Source organism: Osmia lignaria, chromosome 11, assembly GCF_051020975.1.
Source record: "Osmia lignaria lignaria isolate PbOS001 chromosome 11, iyOsmLign1, whole genome shotgun sequence".
Classification (NCBI taxonomy): Eukaryota; Metazoa; Arthropoda; class Insecta; order Hymenoptera; family Megachilidae; genus Osmia; species Osmia lignaria.
Window position 1 is genome coordinate 11,223,323 of NC_135042.1, and position 18,012 is coordinate 11,241,334.

Sequence of the window (18,012 nt, forward strand, 5' to 3'; positions counted from 1 at the left end):
AAACAAAATTATACAAAATTTTATAAAAAGTTTTATTCCAAACAACAAAATATGTAATCTGTCTAAACATTTTATTCTATTGTAGGAGATACTCGAGCCACGCTATTCCGTTTAAATCGTGGAGTGCTTTATTATTAGTGGCTAGATTCTCAATGAAAATTTCGTATTCGTCTTTTTCTAAATTTTCGAAAACTGATACTTGAGTATCGATTCCTTGCCAGACCGCATCTCCGTTAAAATGATATTTCTTTTCTATAATGTACAAACATAACGCTAAGCGTTGACTAGAAGTAAAATGGTATCCTTTTTCTAGAGTAAATTCTTCGTTAATTATATTCGTTGCCTCGCTAATTCTAGACCTACGTTAAGAGAAAACATTTATTAGAAATCATGTTTTAAAATAATGTAAATTTGTAACGTAAACATGCTCTTACTCCGGATAAAGCACAATATGGATATTTTTGCATATATCTTCTAGCGAATAATGCGTTTTCAAATATTCTATTGTTTTTACTATGACCAATAATGACACATTTTTCCAATGTTTGTGCTTTGCAACGCGATTTATTAACGATGCTTTATCTTTTCCTAATTCTTTACACAATATATACAACAAGAACTTCCTATTAGCCATATGACATAGATCACCTCGTACGTATCTAGAAAAAACATGTTCACGTGAAACAATGAATCTTAACTGTACGTTATACATAGGACTAAAATTATTACCTCATGAAAAATTGTCCATGAGACAAGAATGTATGAACGTTTGCTGTACTCATACGATTACAAAGTTTAAGATATTCTATTCTAGTTATAGCCTTATTGTAAAAATAAATCAAGTTCAACATACGCGGATGCTTTGACCATATACTTAATTCATAATTATTTAGTATATTTATATACCTGTCCAAAAATACTCCCTTCTCCAATCTTAAAGTACATATGTAAGAAATGATCGATTGAACTGGTATATCCAATTTTTTACAAAAAATTAATAATTCTTTCACCTTGGCTGTAGGATAACACAAGATACGAGGATGTTCCCTAGCTATTTCAATTATGCTTTTGTTATTTACAATATTCGTATCTTTAAATTCAGTTAAAAACTGTTCAATATTATTTTTATCCTGGCTGAGCAAATAGGGATACGTACTTAACTACAACACATTATCTCATATTATTTCATATTCTGCTTCCTATAGGATACTTTCTTTTCTAAAAGTAATAAATAATTATACTTACAAACTTGTGATCAAAATGATATTTAGTCTGAAATATGTTTAATAATTCTCCAAGTTCTTGAAAGCTTTGATACTTCTGCCTTTTATTTTCATAAAATGCTTTATTATATAATTGAAGATAAAATGTTTTATAATATGCCATACATAATGCATAAAAGTTACTTGTTTTCATACTGTGGTCAAATTTATTTAAGCTGCTTTCATCAATTGTTAAACCTATATTATTAATTATATTTTGCATAATATTTTCTTTGGGTGAAATACTGTGAATTTTTTTAAATTGTTTCACTGATCTGCGCATTGATGATGGAAACCTGAAATGCAAAATACAATATAAAGTAGTATATAATGTTAATGTTCTTTCTATATAATGTTAAAAGACATACCTGTGAATGTGATGTAAACCAAGATCTTTTACCCCCATCTCTTTAAGCAATAAAATCCTACTTTTTACAATTGTAGGATGAAGTACTAAACAACTTCCTAAATATTGAATCTCAGTTAAATTCACATCTAATTCCTATTAAACATAAAAAACAATCTTATCAGTAATTAACAGATTACATGACCTTTAATAATACTTACTTTTATTGTCATGCAGTTTTGAATAAGTTTTTCTTTTGGTATCTTAGAAATATTATTTTTATTAGATTGATTTATCCTTTTTATAGCATCACGGTCAATATTTAAATGTGTAATTAACACATTGTCATCATTTGCTTGAGTTGATAAGAATGAAAACTGATTTCCAAGACACGTTTGAATAAATTTCCTTGGAGATAACAATTTAAACATCTTTTCTCATGTTCAATTGATTAAAATAACCAAAAAAATACTGAATTTAAGGTTATAATTTATAACCTACAAAAGCTTGGTATACCTTATTAATAATCTACTTAAATTATTTCACGTAATTGTATAAAAGACAATAAAATATTTTTCTTATATACATTTTTAATTGCAATTACCATGCTATATATATAAATACATTCATTGTAACGACAATTACTAGCAGCGACACCGTTGTCAACTGTTGTCAACTGTTCGACCTACAACGAGGTGAGGGTGAGACACCTGGAGACACCCTCAGTTCACCTCACAGTGTTATAGCGACCGCCGAGGGGTGCAGATGTATCTAATACATGTACCCTTATTTTAATTTTCTGCGTTCATTTAATTTGCTGTACTTATCTTTCTAACATTGAGGGCCTCATATATCCCTGCATCCCTTACAATAAGATTGGATCTTGGACCATAAAGAAGAATAAAATAATAATTGAAAAGGGTAAAATGATAAATAACTGGAAAAAATGAAATGAAAGGGACGATCGTAAATGTGGGTAAAACCTTCTCTTATTTTTCAATAGATGTATGCTGTTAAAAACAAAAGCAATTTCTATCATGAACTTTTCTCCTACCTGCCAAACTGGATGACATTTAGGTTTACCAATAGTAAAAATTTTTTGTGATTAATGAATTATAAAATTATTTAGTATCTGATATGTAACGACTTTAATTAAATGTACCATAATGGATTATTAATTCGGATACCATGAAAACTTGACAAATTATTTGTAAAATACCAACGAAAATAAGGTTCATCAACAAAAGGAAATTAATTGTTTAACAGGTTATAACGTATTAATAAATACAGAAAGCTGAAATAAACAAGTCTGTTTTATTGATTTCAATATTATATTGATGAAGGATATTTTGATGTTATTTTAATAAAGGAAAGATGAGTCGAAATCCATGCGCAGTCGGTCTTACAAAGACCGAGCTGCTTCGTCAAGCAAAAACTGCCGCGGCATTGAAAGACTATGATAAAAAACGTGAAGAAACAGCACGCCATCAAGCAGATCCATTCAGTAGAAGACGTAGAGTAGTAAGGCCTGAACCAAAAAAGGTGGATTTCAGAAAACCAGGAATGACTAAAGCAATGATGGCAAGAGTAAAACAAGCAGAGAAATTTAAACAAGAATATGAGCGCAAACAAGAAACGATAGCTGCTGCTCGAAAACCTAAGCGAACGCCCGCACCGATAGGAGGTGATGCCAGGTCGCGACGACAGTTAAATTTGATTGAAATCAATGATTTAATTCTTGTTTAATAAATACTTCTAATTTTTATTATGTTTTTAAAAAATAAATTGACTAATTCAATAGTCTCTCCAGTATGAAATTTCTATTACCATACAGAAATGATTTTTAATTAGGATGGGTAGAGAAAGAGTAACAGATAGAGAAAGAAGACGTAGCCCGTGTGGATCTAGACCTACAACTCCTAGAGCTACATCCCCAGCTAGAAGAGAATTTGAACCTGGACCTGGACCTAGCCGCTTACCCACTTTTAAAAGACAGCCTCCTTTTTTAAGACCTGGAAGTAGTGAACCAACTGTAACTAGAAAAACTAATGAATTAGCTAGAATGATGAATGCTGATATAGTTCAGGCTGATCCAATTGGTGAAGGACCAATCAATAACATTGTGATACCTCCTGGAATTGTAAGTGATAATCGTACCACCATTATCAGCATACAACAACCAAGCGCAGATATTGAAGCAAACTCACAATTAGCGAATCGCTCGATTCAAGTGATAAGGTGATTTTATGAAGCTCTTCTTTGTTTCCAATGATAACGCAAAGCTTTTCAATTTTAATAGCGATACTCTTGACGAACAAGATGCTGTAGAAACTTCGGCGGTACAAGGTAGATTAACGGAATTGCAGCAAGCTAGGAGAGATTTTGTTATGGCTGTGGCAAATGTTGGTGCTAATGCTGTTAATATCGAAGAAGAAAGTCCTCCTCCTTCCCTCCTTTCACCTGGTATCTCTGAAACTCCCCAGAGACACTTACTGAAGTGAACATTTAAATATTTTTAAATTGTAATTAGATAAAATTTGGATATTTGTTACATCGAGTACTATCGGTATAGGGTACCTGATTTAGAGGATGAATTTCTTCAGCCTGAATATACTAGAGAACATCCAGATGTTGTAGCTGCGCGTGAATTCATGGAACAAAGAGATGCAGCTAGAAGAATAGAGGATGAATTTGAGAGAATAGCAGCTCAAGAACAAATGGCTGATGATTTACAATTAGATGTTCCTTTCGAGGAAGAACTTTACCAAGAAAGAGATATATCTTGGGAAGAGGATGAAAGTGGAATGGCTATTCCTCGTCCATCTAGAGTGAAAGCTTATATACCTTCTGTCCCTACACAAGCAAGACCATATCAGTACGAGCCATTTAATCCAGAAAATTTAGAAAGATTCTTTGATCTTCAACGTCACCCACCGTGTCCTCAATATGGACCACCAGTTGGTAGAGAGCAATTAAATCCAGATTTATGGGAATTGGAAGATCCATGGTATAGACCCCCTCCAGAGCCTGAAGGACCAGATCTAATGGAATTTGATCTAATGGATTTTGATTAATTAAAAATTCATCTTCCCTGTCTTATGTCATTGTAATTTACCATGCACCTTAAAGAAAAGAATAATTTATTGTAACTTCATGTAATGTATAACTGCTACACACATGTAAATAATAATAGTATTAATAGTGATCAGATGATGCTTTAAAATTAACAAAATTAACATAAAAGTACTGTCAATAAATAATTGTGCAAAATATCCCTGCATTCTTTTCATCCCTACATTCTTTCCATCCTTACATTCTTTTCATCCCTACATTCTCTTCGGTCCTACATCATAAATGTTATTCCCCTTCGATGAGCTGATTTAATAAGCAAAAAAATAAATGAAGTAAATTAAATAAACTCTGGGAAAAAATTATACTGGTTGTGCCCTTTTTATACGGGCCTGATATTATCCATGGGGTGTTAGGGACCCCGCTGCGGCAATGATGCCCTTTACGTACCGACCTGAAATCATATTGGGGTATTAAGGACCCCGAAACGCCAATGACTATCTTTGTAAACCAATAATTTAGCATCCGGGGTGCCAGGGACCCCAAAGCACCAGTGACTATCTCTGCGTACCTACATATCATATTGGGGTGTCAAGGACCCCGAAGCACCGATGACGCTCATTACTTACCGACACTGCGGCATTCGGGGTATCTGAGACCCCAAGGTACCGGTGATGCTGCATACCGACATTATGCCACCGGGGTGTCAAGGACCCCGAAGCAAGTAGCGAAATATAAGAACTAAAAACGAACAAATCGTGAAACTCACTTGTTCGGAGTAGTGATGGATTTGACCGGATCTAGCGAAATATAAGAACGAAAAACAAACAAATCGTGAAACTCACTTGTTCGGGGTAGTGATGGGTTTGACCGGATCTAGCGAAATATAAGAACGAAAAACGAACAAATCGTGAAACTCACTTGTTCGGGGTAGTGATGGGTTTGACCGGATCTAGCGAAATATAAGAACGAAAAACGAACAAATCGTGAAACTCACTTGTTCGGGATAGTGATGGGTACGACCTGATTCGATCCTGGGGTGTCTGGGACCCCGATGCACTGTCGACTCTCCCTGTATACTGACATTATGGCATCGGGGTGTCTAGGACCCCGAAGCACCGTCGGCTCTCCCTGTATACTGACGTTATTGCATCGGGGTGTCTGGGACCCCGAAGCACCATCGACTCTCCCTGTATACTGACATATGGCATCGGGGTGTCTGGGACCCCGAAGCACCAGTAACACTATTTGCATACACCTACATGAAGCTAGCCGGAAGGAATAATAAATTATGAGAAGTCGGTAAGTCGGTAAGTTATGACGGTAAGTTGTTGAGTAGTTTCCACCGCTCCTGTATAGATGGCGCCACGGTCGAATTAAAAAATTTTAATTTATGGCAATCATTTTGAAATAATTATGATAATTTTTCAGTGAAATGCGAGAGATAGTTTGTCGTCGGTGAATAGCCTCTTTGTACCTGTAGTCAGTGAAGAATGTATGCATGCCATTTTGCAGGGAATTATCGAGCGCTAACTGTACTTATATTGGAACGCTTACGCCACCATGCGAAAACTACATTTTCTCGTGCCGAAGATTGCATATCTTATATATGTATAAGAACAGTGACTACAAATGTAGAAGACTGGATATGCCTTTGTTTTTGAGGCGGCATAATTTAGGGGGTCTCAGACTAATCTCTGTAGTCATTGATAAGAATTAAAAAAAGTATGGTTGAAATAGTTATATAGGTGTGTATTTTACGTTATGTGTAGCAACATGACTTAAGAATTCTAATTGTGTCTAATATGTTTGTTGAGATTGTGTGTGACATTTTACTTATGTTATGTATGGTTTCCTTATTTGGAAAGCGTAGTTTGTAACAAACACTTATAATGGGCATATCTTAAAATTAAACTAATTGTAATTTATAATACATTATTTATCGTTTTTACATAGTACATACTATAAATATAATGGCGACACCCACTAATGGAAATGGTAATCTTGTTGATGAATTTGAGGAAGCATTTCAGGTATGATATAAGCAATAACGATTATGTACATGATATTTTACTTGTTAAGAATTTAGTATTTTAACATAAAATATTTTTATGTAATGCTTTTAGCAATGTTTAAGTATACTAATAACAAAAGACGAGGGGTTAGGAAACAATGGGATTGGGGTAACTGGTGGTTTGATTGTGGATAAAGAAGCTCGTAGTGAAGTTGAACAAGTTACGCTAAGATTTATAGATCTGGCAAGACAGATGGAAGCTTTCTTTCTGCAAAAACGATTTTTATTGTCAGCATTGAAACCAGAACTAGTAGTGAAAGAAGATATCAGTGATCTTAGAGTAGAATTAACACGTAAAGAAGATCTTATCAAAAGACATTACGATAAAATTACAGTATGGCAGAATTTATTAGCTGATTTGCAAGGTTGGGCAAAATCTCCTGCTCAAGGTCCAGCACCTAATGGTACGAATAATAATTAAAAAATGATGTTAAATAAAAATATATTTATTAATTAAATGATATTTTAGGTTTACCAAATGGTACCCAGAGTGGACAAAATCAACAAACCACAAATGGAGGGGGAAATCCAACAATGCAACAACAACAGCAAATATTGCAGCATCAACAGCAGCTCCAACAACAACAGCAGTTGCAACATCAAATGCAACACCAAATGCAACAGCAACAACTTCATCAGCAACAGGTATTTAAGTAATACCGTTACGAGCAAAGCTGAAACTGTATTCAGGCAGCTATTTAAGATAAAAAGAACTTTTCAAAATGATGCATACATTTTATAAATGTGTAACAATGAAAATTTGCAGCGTACATTTGCAGAAAGTTTGTTTTATAACGGTGGTTAAAGTTAGATATTAATGTTGGCTCAGCATTTTTAATATTTATCCCATTTCAGTTGTAAATCTAAATGTAAATTATTGAATTTCTATATACAAAATATCATTGCACTATACAATTATACATATATCACAAGATTATTTATAATCATTGTAATGTTCTCATTTTTATGGAAATGATATATTTATTATTATTAGGTTTCCATATTATTTGTCACATCTAAAACTGAATGAATACCGTAATTGAATGGTTGTATGTGTCTGTGTGAGTGCATCGGAGCATGAATGTGCATAATGTACATATATAAATTGAATTGTTAAGTAATTTTTTGTGATTGAAATACCTATCAGAATTGTAGAAACTATTTTTGCTCCTATTCTTAAAATAATAGTTATTCGGAATATAAAATTATTTGGTCTTACTGCACAAAGAGCAACGTACATATATTAGTGTTGCGTGTAATCAGTGCCTTATATACTTCCTATTGATAAAAAGTGTAAACATACAAAAATGAAAAAAATTGAAATTCTTTTACTAGTAATTGCGATATAGGGTTCTATAACCGTAAATGCATGAACTTCATTTATAAAAAGTAAAAAAGTATTAAAAAGATATACTTGCATAAACATGTAAAATGGTGCCAAAATGACTAATATTAAAGTATGTACAAATATTTAGCCAAAAACTGATATAATAAATCCGATAACGGCAATAATAAAAGAAAGATAGCATACATTTATGTTTGCTTAAGATTAATGGTAAACCTAATGATCCCTACAACCTATAAATAATAATTAGAATCGGATAGTAATATTTCATAATTAAAATATATACCTGCAAATGTATACACATCTTAATTTTTCTTTCATTTTTTTTTCCACAATAGATTTCTTTATGTCACATATCATAAATTGTCAGAGTTGAAAACATTTCTCAATATTTATAAGCCTTCTTGTTTACAACACGATAAATATCTTTTGCATGTAAACATATATGCATGCATTTTGCATCAATGTAAAAATGATTAAGAAAGAGAACCCTTATATTCAAAAGATCATATAGAAATCATATTCATGATAAACTATAGAAATAACATGTCAAATTTATTTTAATTGCCACTGCCTCCTCCATACCATATAAATTGACATGTATTCTTTTTACATAAATTGAAACATTGCAGCCATTCGTAGAAACGAATAACTGCAACAAAAAATGTGCCGTTTCAACTACATTGTTTTTATTCATATTACTGCACTTGCACTTACATGCAAGTGGATATTTACAGAATAAATTTCTATTCATGGTAAAAAAAAAAAAAACATTGTGCTTTCTTTCATTTCCCTTGCCTATCTAATTACTGTCCCTAATATCCTACATGCTTGTAATAATGAAAATTCTATTTTTGATTTTATACATTTATATGTATCTGAATATGTTGCATGTATGTACAGTATGTATAAAGTTTTCACAACTCAATCATTTTTTTCTAAATGTTTCATTTTCATTCAGCATCATTTTTTATAATCAAATAGAATACAGAATATTATATTATATTATATTGAAGAAAATCATTATGACTGAATATTTGGCATAACGTTGCAGGTGCAGCAAGGATCGGGTGCTCCTCCTACATCAGGTCTTCAAGGAGTTGGAGTATCTGTTGGACAGCAAGGAATGTTCATGGCACAAGGTGTAACTGGCGCAAGAGCTGGATTCCCCGTTGGAGGTGTTGGAAGCAGTGCTCTTCAGGGTCCGCTTGCTTTTTTGGAAAAGACCACGAGCAATATAGGAATGCCTGAAAGGCGGAGTTGACGCGGAAGGGGGAGGGGCCGAGGTCGGGGTCGAGGAAAAGGCCGAGGAAGAGGACGAGGCGGAGGAGGAAGTTTACCTCCGCCACCACCACTTCTCGATACTTCGGACCCGTCGTCGTATGCTGCTGCTGCCGCAGTTGCAGCTGCTGCGGCAGCGCCCCTTCCCTCTCCACAGCAGCAGCCTCCACCGTCTTGTACATGAATATTATATTTACTAAAATTCGTTTCTTATTCTACGACATCATTCTTATGTCGAAAACATAGCTAACAGATATCCAAATATTTCATTCATTTAACGTTAAAATGATTTTATTGTATAGGCTTATAAAGACTGGTGCAAAACATACGTTACGTATTTGAAAAATCAAGAATTATTGATTGAAAGTTAATAATTAAAGAACGCCAAGTTTTATTTAATTATTTTAGTATAAATAATGAACATATAGCACTAATTTTTTGTTCGCAATTTATGAACTGTAATTTATTGCAAGAATTCAGAAAATTGTGTAAACTCCTGTAAAATGGAATAATCGGTACGTTCTTTTTAACTATTCAAGAAGGTGGCAGCGAAAACTGTACATAACTGTGTGGTAAAACTACTAACATAAACTTCACATGTACATAGAATTAGAGGCACCGTTTTTTCATACAATAAATCATGTTGTATTTTATTATATTAAGTTCGAATAGTTGTTAGCACTTTTACAAGTAACGTGTAACATTTTACACAGTGTCGATCGAAGCTGTATTTCAGACACAACACAAATAAAGTATAAATTGCCCAATTAATAATGGTACACCTCCCATTCTATTATATTAAATTATTTCTTTAAATAAAAGTTTAAAACATTATATTTTGTTTTGTATGATGTTATGCGTTGAAATTATTTTCAATTGTTGTTGCATGCCTCTTTGTTACAATCTATGGCTATCAATGGTTTTGATCAAATTTATCATTATAATATGAACAATAAAGCGAACTGTACAAGTAAAAATTTATTACATTTATACTAAGTATTGCTGTATTATGAAGTAACTGAATTCTATACACAAATATAATGTTTATAAATTGTATGTTTCATTCCGACCAATTTAATTCGTTGTATATTTTAACTTTTTCTCTCTCGAATCTGCGTCGGAATGTAACAGAAAAAAGATGGGCGGTGTGTAAAATAAAATGTGTATTGTATGTATGTATACAGGGTGATCCTCTCGTAGCCGGACACAAAGGAACACTGGCAACAATGAACCCCTTCACCGCATCATAAAGAGGTCCGAGACTACTGTGTTTCTTCATGGTGCGGTCAACGGGTTCATTGTCGCTAGTTCCTTTATGTCCGGCTGCGAGAGGATCACCCTGTATATATAACAATGTTATATATACATATAAATGCGTGTATTATACATATGCATACATATATATATAAAAATAGATAAACTTGCACCATACAACTTAAAATAGTTGTCAATTTTAACACATTGCTTGTAGAAACTGAATAAGCGTACGAGTCGGACGACCTGTCATTCCAGCTGGTACATATGGTAACTTATCAGGTCCAGGACCCATTACTCCTGCAATGTCTAAATGCATCCAGGGTGTATCGGGCGAAACAAATTCTCTTAAGAAAGCAGCCGCAGTGCAAGAACCTCCACCTTTGGTTTTAGCGGCATTCCTTACATCCGCTGACTTAACTTTTTCTATAAATAATACCAAATAATTTATACGTTACTACGCCTTCTTAATTACTATTACCGTGGACCAATATTAACAAGTATTTCACTTACTTGTCATTTCATCGGTAAAATGCTGCCAAAGTGGAAATCTCCATACTCGATCACCAGTAATGGTGCCAGCATTTCGTAGTTTCTCATAGAGAGTACCATCATTCGTGAATACACCAGTTGCTGCTCCTCCCAAAGCAATTCTCATTGCACCGGTTAATGTCGCGATGTCCAAAATGAATCTGTACGTATTAAAATATTTAGTATGTATTTATAATGAGCGTTCATTGTTAAATCTATATCTATATAAGTAGTAATATTACTTTGGGTTAAATTCTTGAGCATAGCAAAGAGCATCGGCCAGGATCAGTCTACCTTCCGCATCAGTGTTATCTACAATGATACTCTTTCCGTTCATCGCAATTACAACATCTCCTGGTTTAGTTGCAGTTCCAGAGGGTAAATTCTCGGTAAGCGGTATCAAACCGATGATGTTTACTTTCAATTTAAGTTCAGCCGCGGCTCGAATAGCAGCAGCTACACATGCTGCACCAGTCATGTCGGCACGCATTTCGTCCATGTCAGATGGAGGCTGAAATTAATGTTGATGTAAGCTTTTCATTCAATATTTTAATATACAGTAATACCTTACCTTAAGACTAATACCACCAGCATCGAATGTAACACCTTTTCCGACAAAGGCAATCGGTTGAGAATTATCATTAGCACCTTTATAATGAATTTCAACAAACTTTGGTGGCTCGCAACTACCGCGAGATACGCTAAGGAAAGAACCCATCTGTTTCTGTTCTGCCCATTCTTGATCGTGTACTTGTACTGTAATTCCTAATTTAGTAAGAACCGAGCACACTTCTTTAGAAAATATGGTAGGTGTCATTAGATTAGCCGGGGTATCCGCAAGTTGACGTGCCCAATTTTGAGCCTGAGCTTTGATACTTCCAATCAACCATTGTTCTCTTAATAAAAACAATATTAATTTCAGTTATATTTATACTTAAGTTATATAAGAAAGCAGCTAAATGTAATATCCTACTTACTCCCCTTCTTGACCATACAAAGAAACTTTTGGATATACTTTCTGTTTTTCTTTATTTTTTGAACCTTGGTAAAACCAAGTTGATAGTGCAGCTCCTTCTGCCGCAGCTTCTGCATCTCCCAATGTTTCCAATTGTATATCTTTTATTTCAACTGCGTCCAATGCACGGCAACCAGCTAAAAAAAAACGTTATATTATTATTAAAATATGAACGCAAGATTTTATTTTAACGTAAGTATATTTACCTGCTGCTGCAATACGTATGCTTTCTTTCCCTTCGTGTATTTCCTCAAGTTGATCAATGCCAAGATTTTGTTTTCCTAGACCAACAACCGCTACTCCAACGTAATCCTTCTCGTCCAATCCCCAAAACACTCTAGCATGACCTTTGGGAATTTTTGGACCTGCTCTGTAGTGGTACAAGTATTGAAATATTATTTTAAATCATCTGTACATTAAAATGGTATATATAATAATTTTAAGGTAAGGGACAAGTTAATACGAAATTAGAAATTTTGTTTGAGGATGTACTGACAGACACAAATTCACAAATTTATTTATTACAATAAAGTTTAGGCGTCTTGGACATGTATAGCGTGTGCTATAACATTTGCAATTTCAAAATACAATCTAAAAATATACTATCCTTTACATACATCCTAGAATATATTCTTTTAAAATTACTCTAATTATTTTTCTAACAATTGTGCTAATTCTTAATTACATTAAAATTACTTTTTATAATTAGAACTGTATTATGTTTTCTGATCTCTGGAGATAATTGATTTGCACTTGTAATACATCAATGGTAGAGTGTCACAATTATTTCAGATGTACACATTATTGACAAGAATTTACAACATTAAAGAATTAATCATAAACGTAATACAGTATAATGTAAAACTATTACCAAAATTCAGTTTCTCTGTGTATACATTGATTTAAGTATGTAGATCTGTCATGGGGTTTTTATCGTATTTATAACATTGTTAACTTAAACATTATTACATGAACAGTAAATAAAGAATTGACATACTAATATTTTAAGAAATGAACCATTTAATGCATGTTTATTTAGAATATACTAATCAGAGCTAAGTAAAATAATATTATATATATATATATATATATATATGTATATAGAAAATAATAAATACGAAGAAGTTTGATATCTTTTCCAGTAAAATTATTGAATTATTATTTTTAATGTGAATTCATTTATAAATAGTCTAAGTACAGTTAAATTCATTTCCATTTAAAATTCTATCTTTTCTTAGCTCTGACACTAATATTTACCAAGACAGTGATTGTAACACTGATAATAGGAACTTAATGCAATTCAAGCACATTTACTACTTCTTAGCTAACATGATACTCTTGGCACAAATTGAATTTAATGAACAATATTGATATTCATCGTGATATCAACTTGTATATTACTACTATTTTTATTTCCTTTAGGCTACTTTGGCAAGATTTATTATAAGAATTATGTCTTATGTAATTAAAGTTGTATTTTAATGTTACAACTTTCTCATAAGTTGATAATTTTAAATGATTCTCTCTTTTTTACATATTAGTACACATCATAAAAATACTTTTTATATAGTAAATTGTTTAGAATAATGAAATTTTATATTTCCACAAATTTATATGTTCTAATGGCTTTAAATATAAATGAATCCATTTTAATGCTGTATAATGACAAAGAATATCACATAAAACTAAGATAAAATTTATCTAGCATGATTTTATCATAGATGAATTGTGCTAATCCATTAGTAATCTAGTCACTGTGCAAATGCATCAATTCTGGAATACAACTGCACAATTCTGAATGCTAACTGAATTGATACAAAGTCATAAAAAGGCCACATTTCGTACTAAAACTTTGTTTAGATGCAGACATGTGCCACTAATATAATAATTATGTGGGTTATTTATTATTAAACTTCAGTCTATTGTCAAATGATATCTTAATTGTGAAGTATTCAACTAAAAGTAATATAAGTAACAGTACCCAGAGATTTAACAAGAATACAATTATAAAAAATATTTGTGCTGTTTTAACGCCCGGAGTATTACTTTCTCAAATAAGTCAGTCTCTAATAATTTAGATTTTTAATGTATTATACAGTTCTTTAAATTTGGCCTACAACAAATTACTATAACATTTAGAATTAATTTTCACTTCTCGTTGTTAATCGTATCTGAGCATTTAATTGAATAAATTTCCAAATACATATATCAAATGTACTCATATTCAATTTGTGATTATCTTCAAACAAGTTCTAATATTTTAATAATTCCTTGAGAATTTGCAGCTACCACAACATTGGACATTTGTCTCCAACAAACAGCAGAGACAAATTCGTTCAGATCCTCTTCCCTTCGTTCTTGTGTCTCTAATATACTTCGAACAGCATCAAATTTATATGAGAATAGTTGTTTTGTAAGTCCTTTGTAATATATATAAAGTGCATTATTCTCTGATCCACACGCCACATAATCACCATCAGTAGCAAGACCAACAAAATTCTTTTCATTTACATGTCCAACAAACGAACGCAAACAATGCGGATTATTAATGTTCCACATTTTTAATTGGGAATCAGTACTTGCTGATACTATTTCTTCCTTGTTAATGAATTTAACATATGAAACAGCCTTGCGATGACCTTTAAATATGCACAGTGCTTCCTTCATATTACGTAAATCATAGTAATGAACACAATGATCAGCGGATCCAAATGCTAAGTGACACGAACTACGTGGATTAAATTTTACACAACACACATTAGCTTTTGCCTCCAAAGAGGCAACGGAATGATCATTGTTCAAAGACCATAGCTTAACTCTAGCATCGTCTGATCCCGACGCTATAAGTCTAGTATCTACATCGTTGAAGTCAACTGACCAACATCTTTTCTCGTGTTCTTGAAAAGCTTTGGTTCTTTGACCGGTAGCAGCATCCCATACCGTTACAGTTCCTTCGTAATCAGATGATGCTAGCATCCCTTTATGAAAGGAATTCCATGAAACACATGATATTTTCGAACTGGAAACCATTTCTACGCATGGATAATGTATATCTACCGTGTCCCTTATTACAGCACTATAATCAAACACCTTTATTCGTTTAGTAACTCCGGCTATGGCAAAGAATTCGTTATCTTTATCAAACTCTATGCTCGAAACAATGGTGGAATTATTAAAAATGTCTGATGAATAATTCAATGTTGCCAATGGACGTAACGAATTGTATCTTGAAAACTTAACAAGATTCTCTCTAAATACATCTAGTCCTGAACTTATACCATGCCATGATTCATTTTGATTCTGAGGCTTAGGTCCAAGGAGCAATTCCTTAGCACGGGAATCGAAATAACATTGAACAAAATCATCAAAATGAGCATGCATTCTCTTTCTACGTACAGCCAAAGTCGATCCAACTGTATAATCAATCTGTTTTTGATTTCCTGTAGGATTAACGAACGTATCGTTTCCAGTAGCACCTACTTTTTCATTCGGTTTTAACATATTTGAATCTATTATGTCTATAAGACCGATCATTTCTCTTCTAATAGCTGACACTTGTGCAGTATCATTTTCACTGGATTTCTTTAAGTCTTCTATCTTAGGGCATTTACTTTGAACATCCCTTAAAATATTTTCAACTTCTTCCATATCTTTTTTAATCAATGCTATCTCTTTCTGTAACTGATTCTTTTGCTCTTCCTTCTGTTGCAATAAATGTTTTAAAAACTCATGCAATAGTTTATTTTGTGCCGCACATGTTTCCGCTTCCAGTAAATGTTTCCTTTGTGTTAATACTTCTAGCATGACATTTACATCTGGTAAAGTAAGATTAGCGCTTTCGGCAGCTACAATATCTCTCAATCCATCGTAAGGTGATACAGATAAATCTGTACCACCTGCTCTGTGTCTACCATCGGTACCATAAGAACTGCCTAATTCAACAAGACCTCTAATTCTAGTTTTATGTTTCGATATTAATTCGTGTAACAAAAAATTTGGAAAAATATCCTGTTGAGTTAACGTATAGCTACATTTTGGACAACGTCCGTTAGCTTCCAATGATTTTACTATACATCGATAACAAAATGTATGACCGCAGCGTGTGATATGAGCTTCATCAATTACTTCAAAACAAATAGGACATTGATAATCATTATTTTTATCTTCGAGTGTGCCGCTAATCCTATGAAGAACATTTGTCGAATGTTGTTTACTTATTCTACTACTACATTCACCTACTCCCCCACTGCTTCCAGCAGTGCTATCATTTCCCAAATTACTATCACTGATAGCTGACATCGTTATTCAACTCAACAATCTTTCTTGAAATATATTATAATAATTTTAATATAATCTTTTGGACTTCATACTACTTGAATTTGTTATTCAAGTTCCTCATTAGTAATGTTAACTTAATTGATAATCAGTCTAAAAGAATTATTATTCTAGAAATAATGCGTTTTTAAAATTTCTTTTTTTCTTTTTTTATATAACAAAATATGTGTCAGGCAACTCCTTCTGTGCAGCGAGTTTTTGCTTCATATCATGCGTACAATACCGTCTCTCAGTCTAGTCTCTCCTGAAACAATGAAAATAATGCCAGTGAGCTCGTGTGATAGAAATTTCACTCAAATTCAAGAGTTTTGTTAACAAAAAAATACTTTATGGAAAAGTTTTGAAAACAACAAAGGAAAAGCAATTCTGAATATTATATGTAAAGCTCAGGCAGCATTATGACAATTGTTTCAGGCTGGAACTATGAACAAGATATTCAAATATTTATTTATGTTAATTCACAGAAGTTTAAAAATGAAATATACCAAAATAATAAAATTATGGTCTGCGTGTTATAATGTATGCTTATTGTGACTGTCATTTGTTGTAGGCATTGGTTTATTTTTAATTAATGAACTATTTACTTTTAAGTAAGGGAAAACAAATAGTTTCATATTAGATATATGATACTTGTACCTGAATATGGGCATACATCTATGATCTGGTTTCACATATTGTAAAAAATAAAAAAATAAAAGAGGGTTTAGTAAAAACAGATATTAACACAGATTTTACATAAATAGGTGACAAGAAAAGGCATTATTACAATATGAGATATGTTATAGGTTACTAAATCGTCTTTGAACTTACAACAAAATATTTTTTTGTAGCTTTCCTTTAACTAGTTCATCGTATTTAGCCGCTGTAGGAGTCAATGAAATGTTGCTTTCATCTTCTGTTTCATATATACCAAGCACCAATCCTTTCTGTTGAAAATTAAAATATCAAATAAATACGGCAGAAATCTTGCTAAGTATAAACGAGTCTAGCCTCGCAAAATAAATGTACCATTTTCTTTATAAAATCCTTTATGATGAGAAAAATAATACGCAAAAGAAGTTTAATGATATTCCTGATTAAAGTTCCACATAATTTATACTTTTAGATAAAGTGTTTTTCCACTTTACCTTTCTATCACTGTTTGAATACTAGAATGAAAATTTTCCATTTCAACACTTTATTTCGTAAAATAGGAACATATTGTTCTTTTAATATGAGAACAACGATATATATTATTAAATTCGGGTATAAATAACATTGTAATTACCTTCATGGTCGAAATGCTGGATAAGAAACGTAACTGCGAATTTCCGTATTGCAAACCCTTACCCCTGATAAGAGACAATGCCATAATTTGCTCAAGAGAACACTTAGGTGTGATGTATATACCTACGCTTATATATAGGTATACCTATTTGTGTGCGTCTGTATATATACATATACATGCACACATATAAATATCTATATATGTATGTATTTCCCTCAAAAGATACGATATCT

General features: G+C 32.6%; 5 protein-coding genes across 7 annotated transcripts; 2 read left to right on the forward strand and 3 right to left on the reverse strand.

Annotated features, from left to right (window-relative positions):
* Nucleotides 1–22: 22 nt before the first annotated feature.
* On the reverse strand, nt 23–2,040 carry mTerf5 (mitochondrial transcription termination factor 5). Of its 2 annotated transcripts, none has more exons than XM_034337610.2 (6): nt 1,830–2,040; nt 1,631–1,764; nt 1,246–1,558; nt 730–1,160; nt 435–659; nt 23–359 (listed from the first exon to the last, which is right to left on the reverse strand). In XM_034337610.2, the coding sequence occupies exons 1-6, from the start codon at nt 2,037–2,039 to the stop codon at nt 77–79; spliced, it is 1,596 nt and encodes a 531-aa protein (XP_034193501.1). In that variant the 5' UTR covers nt 2,040; the 3' UTR covers nt 23–76. The 2 variants fall into 2 exon arrangements, with proteins under 2 accessions (XP_034193501.1, XP_034193502.1); XM_034337611.2 differs by having other exon boundaries at nt 25–359; nt 907–1,160.
* A 942-nt stretch (nt 2,041–2,982) lies between these two features.
* On the forward strand, nt 2,983–4,682 carry LOC117610348 (uncharacterized). Its single transcript, XM_034337613.2, has 4 exons — nt 2,983–3,302; nt 3,460–3,846; nt 3,908–4,105; nt 4,181–4,682. The coding sequence occupies exons 1-4, from the start codon at nt 2,983–2,985 to the stop codon at nt 4,680–4,682; spliced, it is 1,407 nt and encodes a 468-aa protein (XP_034193504.1).
* Nucleotides 4,683–6,225: 1,543 nt separating this feature from the next.
* On the forward strand, nt 6,226–9,361 carry MED28 (mediator complex subunit 28). The gene is made up of 5 exons (XM_034337629.2): nt 6,226–6,425; nt 6,634–6,710; nt 6,804–7,155; nt 7,221–7,396; nt 9,151–9,361. Exons 2-5 carry the CDS (start codon nt 6,651–6,653, stop codon nt 9,358–9,360), a joined length of 798 nt encoding a protein of 265 aa, XP_034193520.1. The 5' UTR covers nt 6,226–6,425; nt 6,634–6,650; the 3' UTR covers nt 9,361.
* A 1,166-nt stretch (nt 9,362–10,527) lies between these two features.
* On the reverse strand, nt 10,528–17,937 carry LOC117610345 (cytosol aminopeptidase-like). 2 transcript variants are annotated; one of them, XM_034337607.2, is made up of 8 exons: nt 17,780–17,937; nt 17,323–17,438; nt 12,384–12,547; nt 12,140–12,314; nt 11,734–12,058; nt 11,405–11,673; nt 11,145–11,323; nt 10,528–11,057 (listed from the first exon to the last, which is right to left on the reverse strand). In XM_034337607.2, exons 1-8 carry the CDS (start codon nt 17,861–17,863, stop codon nt 10,831–10,833), a joined length of 1,539 nt encoding a protein of 512 aa, XP_034193498.1. In that variant the 5' UTR covers nt 17,864–17,937; the 3' UTR covers nt 10,528–10,830. The 2 variants fall into 2 exon arrangements, with proteins under 2 accessions (XP_034193498.1, XP_034193499.1); XM_034337608.2 differs by lacking the exon at nt 17,780–17,937 and adding an exon at nt 17,521–17,670.
* LOC143305223 (E3 ubiquitin-protein ligase COP1-like) lies at nt 12,554–16,751 on the reverse strand. Its single transcript, XM_076691104.1, has one exon. The coding sequence runs from the start codon at nt 16,474–16,476 to the stop codon at nt 14,419–14,421; it is 2,058 nt and encodes a 685-aa protein (XP_076547219.1). The 5' UTR covers nt 16,477–16,751; the 3' UTR covers nt 12,554–14,418.
* Nucleotides 17,938–18,012: the final 75 nt, after the last annotated feature.

Bases quoted from the DNA above. Each gene is read 5' to 3' on its own strand.
- LOC117610348 (XM_034337613.2), top strand. From the start codon at position 2,983: ATGAGTCGAAATCCATGCGCAGTCGGTCTTACAAAGACCGAGCTGCTT. The intron at 3,303-3,459 runs GTCGCGACGACA...ATTTTTAATTAG, and splicing joins CCGATAGGAGGTGATGCCAG to GATGGGTAGAGAAAGAGTAA. The intron at 4,106-4,180 runs GTGAACATTTAA...CTATCGGTATAG, and splicing joins CCCCAGAGACACTTACTGAA to GGTACCTGATTTAGAGGATG.
- MED28 (XM_034337629.2), top strand. From the start codon at position 6,651: ATGGCGACACCCACTAATGGAAATGGTAATCTTGTTGATGAATTTGAG. The intron at 6,711-6,803 runs GTATGATATAAG...TAATGCTTTTAG, and splicing joins AATTTGAGGAAGCATTTCAG to CAATGTTTAAGTATACTAAT. The intron at 7,397-9,150 runs GTATTTAAGTAA...ATAACGTTGCAG, and splicing joins AACAACTTCATCAGCAACAG to GTGCAGCAAGGATCGGGTGC.
- LOC143305223 (XM_076691104.1), bottom strand. From the start codon at position 16,476: ATGTCAGCTATCAGTGATAGTAATTTGGGAAATGATAGCACTGCTGGA.
- mTerf5 (XM_034337610.2), bottom strand. From the start codon at position 2,039: ATGTTTAAATTGTTATCTCCAAGGAAATTTATTCAAACGTGTCTTGGA. The intron at 1,161-1,245 runs GTAAGTATAATT...AATGTGTTGTAG, and splicing joins ATCATTTTGATCACAAGTTT to TTAAGTACGTATCCCTATTT. The intron at 360-434 runs GTAAGAGCATGT...CTCTTAACGTAG, and splicing joins CATATTGTGCTTTATCCGGA to GTCTAGAATTAGCGAGGCAA.
- LOC117610345 (XM_034337607.2), bottom strand. From the start codon at position 17,863: ATGGCATTGTCTCTTATCAGGGGTAAGGGTTTGCAATACGGAAATTCG. The intron at 12,548-17,322 runs GTAAGTTCAAAG...GTACCACTACAG, and splicing joins CTACAAAAAAATATTTTGTT to AGCAGGTCCAAAAATTCCCA. The intron at 12,059-12,139 runs GTAAGTAGGATA...GTTTTTATTAAG, and splicing joins TTGTATGGTCAAGAAGGGGA to AGAACAATGGTTGATTGGAA.